Here is a 10,036-nt window from a genome sequence, read left to right on the forward strand (position 1 = left end):
TTTCCCAGCTGCCCGTGTCCTCCTGAGTGATAAGAACTCTTTAGAAACTCCACTCAGCTATTGTGAAACCTTGACCTCGTCTCATTTTCAGCTACCCTGACGATAAGAACTGGCCATGCAATCATTTCCCAGCAGCCATAATCAGCGGCCAGCAGTTCTGAAACCTGAATGTTCCACCCCCTCCTGGAACCTGTGCCTTCTCTCTCCAGCTGAGGAGGGGAAGCGCCCACGGTCCTGCAAAGGAGGATGGGAAGGAGAAAGGTACTTTCCCAAGGAGTCCAGCAGTTGTCAGAGTTCAGTGCTGGGCTTGCATACACGGAAGGACAGACTGTGTATGCATGTGAGTTATGTAGAGTAGGCAAATGTGTAGAGAAAGAAAGGAGAAATGGTGTTGCAGGAGCTGAAGGAAAAGGAATGAGGGGTTACTGGCTAACGGGCACAGAGTTTCAGTTTGGGAAAATGAAGAGTTGTGGGAACACACTTCAGGTGTCTTCAGGTGTCTGTGGGAGGTATCCACTCTCATTCAGTCTCAGGATTCAGCTGGCTTGTCCCAGGGTCTTGACCCAACGCTTCTTGGCACTGTTAAGTTGGGTCCTGCACTCATGTGACTTTGTGTCACATGACCTCTGCAGGGCAAGGGAGGGGCTGAAACCCCCGCGAGAATTGGGCATTCCCGCGAGTAAACCCTCATCTCGCGAGATGCATACCTTGAAAAGGAGAGCCCGCGTCCTCTAGCTTCGGACAGGCGCGCGGGCCCCACAGTGCTTCGCCCTGATCCCCGGGAGAGCTGTGCCATTAAAACTTTACATGCCATGTGTACCGGACCTCTCTCGTGTTTTTCACACTCCGCCGTACTCACTTATTTTTATTTTACTCGCATTTAATTTTTTATTTTACTTATCAGGCACCACATGTTCCAATGGTCCCACCCTTTCTGGAAGTGCAGATGCAAGCCACTTACACGTGGCTTTTGCCAAACATTACCTCTGAACTTTTTTCTTTTTGTGGTGCAGGGGATTATACCTCTGAGATATACCCCCAGCCTATTTTATTTTTTTATCTGGAATCAGGGTCTCAGTAAGATGGTGAGGGCCTTGCTAAGTCTGGCCATGAACATGTGACCCTCCTATCTCGGCCTCTCTAGTACTGGGAGTACAGCTGTGAGACGCCACACCCAGCTATGTCTGAACTCTTTATGGCTAAAACAACCACAGTATATATGAAGGACTCCTGCAATCAAAGGGAGTTTGTGATTACCTTTAATCTGTGCTTATTGCATACTTGAAGGCCAGCCATTTGCAAGTATGTAAACTCTGGACAATATGATTCAACACTTTGGCCTCTCTCTCTCAGCCTCTGTATTGACTTTCTGGCATTGGACAGGTTGCCTTGGAGAGGACTCATAGCAGGTTAGATTTCCCTAGCCACCATTCTTAAATACTGAAGATCAAAAATGAAAAATTATACCCTTCAACAGTTTTGCCCTCAGAAGACCTGTCTACGATGTGTACAGCAGCTGATTCATCATTACCAAACTCAGAGGGCACCATCTAAGCAGATGGATGAATGGCAAACTTCAGTGTATCCTGACAGTGGGGTGCTGCCAAGTGATGATGAGAGGAGTCAGGAGGCACAGGAAGCCACAGAGGACCTTGACCATGCTGCAGATGGAATGAAGCTCATCTGAAAAGGCTAGACACCACAATTCCAATTCCATTATCCTCTGAAAATGGCAAAGCTGTGGAGAATGAAGCCAACAGTGGTGGCCAGGAGCTGGGGAAGGAGTGACACACTGTCGCAATGTGCCTGTTGAAAATACAGAATGTGCGGCTCCATGTGAGCTGTGGGCTCCAGGTGGTGATGACAAGTTGGGACAGGTCCACAGGTTGGCACAAGTGGACAGCTCTGGGCTGTTTGTGGGCAGCACAGGGCACCGGGTGGAGGGGTGGGCACAGGAGAACTCCGTTCTCTGTTCAGCTTTGCTGGGAACACCAAAGGCATAACATAAAATATGTACATTATGTTAAAAAATTATAGCTTAATACTCAAATTCTTAAAAAGAAGTGAATTTAGCACCCTTTCACAACAAAACATAAGTAACTGATGTAAATAATTTCTTCTGTAATTTTGAGGACATTCTTAAATTATAAGATAAAAGCATAAATGCTATGTGACATGTTCTTTTTTTGTGTGTGTGTGGTACTAGGGTGGAACCTAGGGGCTTTCTACCTCACTAAGCTGCTAAGGCTAGCTTCAAACCTGTGATCCTCCTGCCTCAGCCTCCCAAGTACTGAGATTACAAGCAGGCACCACCATGCCCGTCTGTGATATATTCTTTATTTTTTTTTATATTTTATTTGGAAACAAGGTCTCACTAAGTTGCTGAAAGCCTCACTAAGTAGTTGAGGCTGGCTTCAAACCTGTGCGATCTTCCTGTCTTAGCTTCCCAAGCGCGGGGATTACAAGTGTGTGCCACCACGCCCGGCTATATTCTTTATTTTTATTTCATTACTGAAGATTGAACCCAGGGGCATATTACCTCTGAACTATATTCCCAGCCCGATTTTATTCCTTCTTTTTTTCTTTCTTTCTTTTTAACATCATCATCATCATCATCATCATTATTATTATTATTATTATTATTATTATTATTATTATTCGGTGGTACTGAAGCTGGAACCCAGGGGCTTTTCTACCTCTGGGCTATACTACCAGACCTATTTTATACTTTATTTGGAAACAAGGTCTCACTAAGTTGCTGAGAACCTCACTAAGTAGTTGAGGCTGGCTTTTTTTAAATTTTTTTTAATTTTTCTGGTGGTACTGGAGGTGGAACCCAGGGGCTTTCTACCTCTGGGTATACTCCCAGACCTATTTTTATATTTTATTTTGAAACAGGGTCTCACTAAGTTGCTGAGAGCCTCACTAAGTAGCTGAGGCTGGCCATGAACCTGGATCCTCCTGTCTCAGCTTCCCAAGTATTGGAATTACAAGTGTGTGCCACCACACCTGGCTGATATGTTCTCTTAAAAATAATATACAAAATGAAAATGAGTCCAACCAAAGAAAATCACAGCAAGCTGGGTTTGTTGATGCATGCCTGTAATCCCAGTTCTTGGAAGGCTGAGACTGAAGGAAGATTGCAGGACAGCCTCAGAAATGTAGCAAGACTCAGTAACCTAGCAATAGCTGTTTCAAGACAAAAAAAAATTTTTAAGAGGTGTTTGGGGAAGCGGAGCAGGCGCGGGGTGTAGCTGTGGGTTCTGCTGGCTGGAGGCTGTGAGCGTTGTAAGGTGATAAAAGTAGCCATGGAGAACATTGAAAATTCAGTGGATTCAAAATCCATTAAAAATTATGAACCAAAAATTATACATGGAAGCAAATCAGTGGACTCTGGAATCACCTTGGATAATAGTTACAAGATGGATTATCCCGAAATGGGATTATGCATCATCATAAACAATAAAAACTTTGATAAAAACACTGGCATGTCATGTCGGACTGGTACAGATGTAGATGCAGCAAACCTCAGAGAAACATTTATGAACTTGAAATATGAAGTCAGGAATAAAAATGATCTTGCGAGTGAAGAAATTGTGGCATTGTTGCATAATGTTTCCAAAGAAGATCATAGCAAAAGGAGCAGCTTTGTTTGTGTAATCCTAAGCCATGGAGAGGAAGGAAGAATTTTTGGAACAAATGGACCTGTTGAACTGAAAAAATTAACAAGTTTCTTCAGAGGGGATTATTGTAGAACTCTAACTGGAAAACCCAAACTTTTTATCATTCAGGCCTGCCGAGGGACAGAACTAGACTGTGGCATTGAGACGGACAGTGGCACCGATGAAGACATGCCATGCCAGAAAATACCAGTGGAGGCCGACTTCCTGTATGCGTATTCCACGGCGCCAGGTTACTATTCCTGGCGAAATGCGAAGGAGGGATCCTGGTTCATCCAGTCACTTTGTGCCATGCTGAAGCTGTACGCGCACAAGCTTGAGTTCATGCACATTCTCACTCGGGTCAACCGGAAGGTGGCGACAGAATTTGAGTCCTCTTCCCTCGACACCTATTTTCACGCAAAGAAACAAATTCCATGTATTATGTCCATGCTCACAAAAGAACTATATTTTTATCACTAAAAAGATGATTGATTTTTTTTTTTTAGTTTTATGCCAAGTGAGATAACAGGATAAGTAATACTTCTATTTCCCTCTCATGCAAATCTAAATTTAATAATTCAAGAAGGTACTTTCAAATATACCACTTTCCAAGTAATAGAACCACAATGAAGCTACCTCAAACTCAAAATCAGGTAGTCAGAATTGAATTTAATTAGGAGTAAATAACTGTGAATAATGGTGCGACCATTATGAGAGAAAATAACTGCAAATATTCATCTTTCATAATTAGCAAGACTTAGTGATGCAATGCTATGAGCTTTCAAGTAATTTATGAAGAAGTTGCACATTGCATTAATGAATTGTAATGATCTGTCCCCTGCCTGCTTGAGACTGTGCATTCTTGTTTTTGTCAAACTCTAGAAATGATGCTGTGAAATGGTGTATCTCAGAACTGGAGGATCCATGGATGGGCATGTTCAAGTCCTGAACATTCATTTAGAATTGATATATGGAAGTGATTCCAGCCGCATCTTTAGATCACGTATCACAAATCTTTGTTTTGTGATGTTTGTCCTGAGCATGTCTTTGTTGTAGAAAATCATGTTTACCTTTGAAAAAGAGGCTAAATATTTTATCTGGGAGAAAATATGAGCAGACCTCAACAAGCAACATTGATAGAGGGACAGAGACATAACTATCAGGTGCTAAGATCTACCAGCATATGTTTCTTCCCTTTTTTTCTTATACAAATCAGATGAGATTTACAAACCAGCAAAATGTCTGAGAGCTATGATGAAAAAACCTCAAACTCTTTGATGATTGGGATGATTTGAACAAGTGCTACAGGAACAGACTTAAATACCGTTTGTATAATAGTGGAATGCAAGGAAGGACCCGCTGGACCTTTAGTCATTGAAGAGAAGCCGGAGCCTGAGAAGTGTGGCACAGCCTATTTAGTCTAGACAGAGCCACAGACGCACTCAGAAAGGGACTGCCAGCCGGTTTCTTCAGACACATATAGGTGTGTAGAGGATGCCCTCAAGGCAAGAATCGCCAGGTTCGAGAAGGTGAACCAAATCAGAAACTTCTGAAATGGAGATTTTCCGGAGGCGATGAGAGTCATGATAGAAATCATTGTACTCCTTATAGTAAAATCTTTAAGAATGTTAAGTTATTTTTTGTTGTTGTTGAAGTTTACAAAGGAAAATAGTGATAAGCCGGGCGAGGTGGTGCATGCTTGTAGTCTCCATACTTGGGAGACTGAGACGGGCAGATCACAGGTTTGAGGCTAGCCTCAGATACTTACTGAGGCCCTCTGTAACTTTGTAAGACCCTGTTTCAAAATAAAGAATGAAAAATAGAGTTGGCTGTATATCTCGGAGGTAGAATGTCCCTGGGCTTAATCTCCAATACCACACACACACAAAAGCAAGAAAAATAACGGTAATGTTTTATACAGTTAACTGAAATAAAGACTTGGCACACCGGATTTCAGAAGCATACAGTCAGAGCCCCTCCTGTGCATGTGGGGAAACTGAGGGCCTGAGCTCAGCTCCAGCCAGCAAGGCCAGAGTCCAAGCCTTCGCACCCCTGAAGGTAATGAGCCATTCCTGACTGCGTGGCGGGCTCCACTCACTGACTTTCAGTCCAGAATTTCACATGAGCTTTCTTCTTGCTCAAAGAACTCAAATTTATTATTGACAATTGTTTCAACAGGCTCTGTTAACTTTTTCTAAGTAAATGTAGCATGTACTGGTACATAAGGTGTGTTCCTGTGTGACCGTTTTATAAAATTTTGTTATTTCATTTTTTTATTTCAAAACATAAATTCATTGCTAAAATTAAAAAAAAAAAAAAAAAAAAAAAAAAAAAGAGGTGTTTGGGTATAGCTTGAAGGTAGAATGCACCTAGGTTCAATCCCCAGTACCCCCCCCCCCGCCACACACAAATAAATTTTTAAAAAAAGGGAAAGAAGGAAAGGAAAAAAGACAAAAAATTACAGCAAATAGTATAGAAATGCATCTCTTAGATACTAAAAAAAAAATTTTTTTGTACTGAACCCAGTACTGTTCTACTTCTGAGCTAGACCACCTGTCTAGTTCATGTATTTTTTTTTTTTTTTTTTGTGTGTGTGTGTGTGTATGTGGTACTGGAGATGGAACTCAGGGACATTCTACTTCCAAGCTACACCCCCAGCCCTATTTCTAATTCTTTATTTTGGAACAGGATCTCACTGAGTTGCAAGGGGTTGCAGTAAGTAGCTGAGGCTGTCTGTGAACTGCGATCCTCCTGTTTTAGCCTCCTGAATGCTGGGATTACAAGCATGTGCCACCATTCCCGGCTCAGTTCACAACTTTAAAAAAAATCTGATTGTATGCATGTTGGAAGGGTGGGGAGAAAGGAAGAAAGTCCTTTCTGATATCCTAACTCAACATCCAGTTTCTAGAGCTCGACCTGACCTTTCATAGCTCAGAGTTAGCTTCCACCGTGCAACAAGTGAGAGCACTTCTGTCTATAGCCCTGAGCCAGTAACAGCAGAGTAGAGCCTCACTGGCCAGGACTCTCCTGTGCAGAGCACTGCAGACTCGGGCTGAGCACAGCTGCTTTGCACAGAAGAATCACTGTCTACTCACCACCGGCTCTAGTGCTGACCTCACTGCAGCATTTGCTGGGTCTACATGTGTCCAGAGGTGGCCAGTACCTTCAGATCATCCGACATACTGCCCGGCATCTCAGGCTACAGATGAAATACGACATCTTGAGCTGGGCCTGGTGGTGCACACTTACAATTCTAGTACTTGGGAGGCTGAGACAGGAGGATCACAGATTCCCAGCAAGTTTCAGCTACTTAGTAAGGCCCTCAGCAACTTAGTGGGATTCTGTTTTAAAATAAAGAATGAAAAATATAGTGGGATTCTGTTTCAAAATAAAGAATAAAAAATAGGGCTGGGGTATAACTTAGAGGTAGAATGCCCCTGGGTTTAATCCCTAGTATAATAATAATAATAATAATAATAATAATAATATGACATCTTGTTTCTGAGGCTTTTACAGATTTGGGCCTGGCAGCTTGTGTTGGGTTGAGGCAGAACCAAGCTTCAAGCCGGAGAATGGCAAGAAGAGAAACACCCCAAGTGTGGGCCCTTTGGGGATGGAGGAATGGGAGGGTTAGAGTTAGGGTTAGGGTTGTGCTTGACAGAAATATTTCCCTTGTCTATTGCTAGATTGCAATTTGTTAGGAGTGTCTTTGTTATGGAAAAATTTTATATCTTGTTGTCAAATTTCAGTCTTTTCGAGCTGGGCGTCATGGCACAAGCTTGTAATCCCCGTACTTGAAAGCCTGAGACAGGAGGATTGCAGGTTTGCGGCCAGCCTTGGCTACTTAGGCCTCTACAACTCAGTGAGACCCTGTTTGAAACTAAAGAATAAAAAATAGGGCTGGGGATGTAGCTCAGAGGTAGAACACAATCTGGGTTCAATCCTCAGTATTGCAAAAATTTTTTTGATTATTTTTTATGGATTATGTATTATTTTATTTGTATTCAAGTGGGCATTCATGAAATCTAGAACTTAAAAGCATTCTATTGTATAATTTTAGTATACTCATTTCTAACATTTCCCTCTCAAAAGGAGAGGGATTGAATTTATTTTGCTTATATCTTGCAAAATTTCAATGTGCACCTAGTCCTAGTACCTGATTCAGTCCCACTGACCTATTTGGTTAAGCCTATGATAATACGACAGTCTTCATCTCGCCCCTTCTTTTTTCCTTTCATGGCATGCTGGAGGTGAAATGCCTGAGACCAGAGGCAATGGCTATGAGGACAGAGAGAAGCTGCATGTGGTCTGGGATGCTTCCCTCAGGCAGGATGGCTGCAGGGTTCTGTGACTCAGAGCCAAGCTCACATCCCAGTGGATAGATACTGTGTGCTCTTGATGGAGCTGAGTCCATTCCTGATCCCCAGGAATGCAACCCAGGCAGTTCCTCCATGTGTCTGACCCAGCAAGGCTCAGAATGCAACAATTCTTTAATGGAGTCATCAGCCATGAGACAGCACGTCCTCTCCTGCTGACTCCAGCAGATGGGCAGCACGGACCTCTGGAGCTGCCCTCTGTCCTCCAGGGAAGAGGGAGTGCGTGGCTGCTCCTGTGACTCTTCCACTTTGTACTGCTCTGATTCTTCCTCTGCCTGCACATCTGAGATTTCAATGTCAGGCTGCTGTCATGTCCAGTTCTTTCCCACCTTCCCTTTAGAATTATAGTTGTCCTTGGGAATCTACGCAAGACCATTCTTGGATCCCGTAGGATACCAACATGTTGGGGTACCAACATCTGAAGATGCGCAAGTTCCTCATAAAAAAGGCACAGTGCTTGCTGGGCATGGTGGGCATGCTTGTAATCGAGCACTCGGGAGGCTGACACCAGAGGATCACGGTTCACGGACAGCCTCAGCTACTTAGTGAGGCCCTCTGCAACTCAGTGAGACCCGGTTTCAAAATAAAGAATAAAAAATTGGGCAGGGGGTGTAGCTCAGAGGTCAAATGCCTCTGGGTTCCATCCCCAGACCCGCCAAAAAAAAAAAAAAAAAAAAAAAAAGTCATAGCACTCGCATGTAACCTATGCACATCCATCTACCCATAAAACAGAAATAGGAAATGTTACTGAGATAAACTAAAGGAAATTAAAATTAATCAGAGAAGGAGTATGTACTATATCCAAAAAATCATCAAATCTCAGCAGTTCTCTGTGTGGAAATGTAAAAGTCAGTCTAGGGGATTGGGGTGTAGCTCAGCAGTAGAACATTTGTCTCCCATGTACAAGGCACTGAGTTTCATCTGCAGCACTGCAAAGTAAGTAAATACATAAATGCATGATGTACTGTGCCACCATGGCCCCAAAACAGTGAAGCCAAATACCATGGCCAGAGACCTCTAAAATCATGAGTCAAGTCGGGCGTGGTGGTGCACCCTGGTAATCCCAGTACTTGGGAGGCTGAGACAGGAAGATTCAGGTTCAAGGACAGCCTCAGCTACTTAGTGAGGCCCTTTGCAACTCAGTGAGACCCTGTTTCAAAATAAAGAATAAAAAGCCGGGCATGGTGGCGCACGCTTGTAATCCCAGAATTCAGGAGGCTGAGACCAGAGGATCGCAGTTTGTGGACAGCCTCAGCTAATTAGTGAGGCCCTCTACAACTTAGTGATACCCTGTTTCAAAATAAAGAATAAAAATATGGCAGGGGGGTGTAGCTTGGAGATTGAATGTCCCTGGGTTCCATCCCCAGACCCAGAAAAAAGTAGAAATAAACAAATAGAAAGAAAGAATAAAAAATTGGGTGGGGGCATAGCTTGGAGGTAAAATGCCCCTAGGTTCCAACCCCAGTACTGCCAAAAATAAAATAAAACAAAACAAAATAAACAAAACCATGAGCCCAAACAAACTTCCTTCAGTTAAGTTGAGGTCCTCGGGTCTTTTGTCACTGGGATGGAACGCTGACTAGGAGTCATTGGCCATTGCAGGCTTGGCTTGAAGGAGACAGAGGGACTGCAGCCTCTTCCTCTCTCTCTGTCACTTTGCAGCTGTGAGGTGAGGGCCTTTCCTTTGCCACTCTCTCCTGCATGATTTGCTGCCATAGACCCAACAGCAACCAATGAAGATAAAAATTGTAAGACAGCTGGGCGTGGTAGTGCATGCTTTTAATCCCAGCATTCCGGGAGGCAGAGACCATAGGATCACTCTTCTCGGTCAGCCTCAGATACTTAGCTAGGCCTTTTGCAACTCAGTGAGACCCTGTTTCAAAAAATAAAAAGACTAGCCGGCATGGTAGCGCATGCTTGTAATCCCAGAACTTGGGAGGCTGAGACAGGAGGATCGCACAGGTTTGAAATCAGCCTCAGCTACTTAGTGAGACCCTG

General features: G+C 43.4%; 1 protein-coding gene across 2 annotated transcripts; it reads left to right on the top strand.

Moving 5' to 3' along the window:
- Positions 1 to 3,302: 3,302 nt before the first annotated feature.
- On the top strand, positions 3,303 to 4,142 carry LOC308277708 (caspase-3; the record flags this gene model as incomplete). 2 transcript variants are annotated; one of them, XM_080717059.1, is made up of 2 exons in its annotated part: positions 3,303 to 3,791; positions 3,913 to 3,978. In XM_080717059.1, the coding sequence occupies exons 1-2, from the start codon at positions 3,309 to 3,311 to the stop codon at positions 3,976 to 3,978; spliced, it is 549 nt and encodes a 182-aa protein (XP_080573185.1). In that variant the 5' UTR covers positions 3,303 to 3,308. The 2 variants fall into 2 exon arrangements, with proteins under 2 accessions (XP_080573185.1, XP_080573184.1); XM_080717058.1 differs by having other exon boundaries at positions 3,306 to 4,142.
- Between the last annotated feature and the right edge of the window lie 5,894 nt (positions 4,143 to 10,036).

Source organism: Muscardinus avellanarius (genome assembly GCF_963383645.1).
Source record: "Muscardinus avellanarius genome assembly, chromosome: 20".
Classification (NCBI taxonomy): Eukaryota; Metazoa; Chordata; class Mammalia; order Rodentia; family Gliridae; genus Muscardinus; species Muscardinus avellanarius.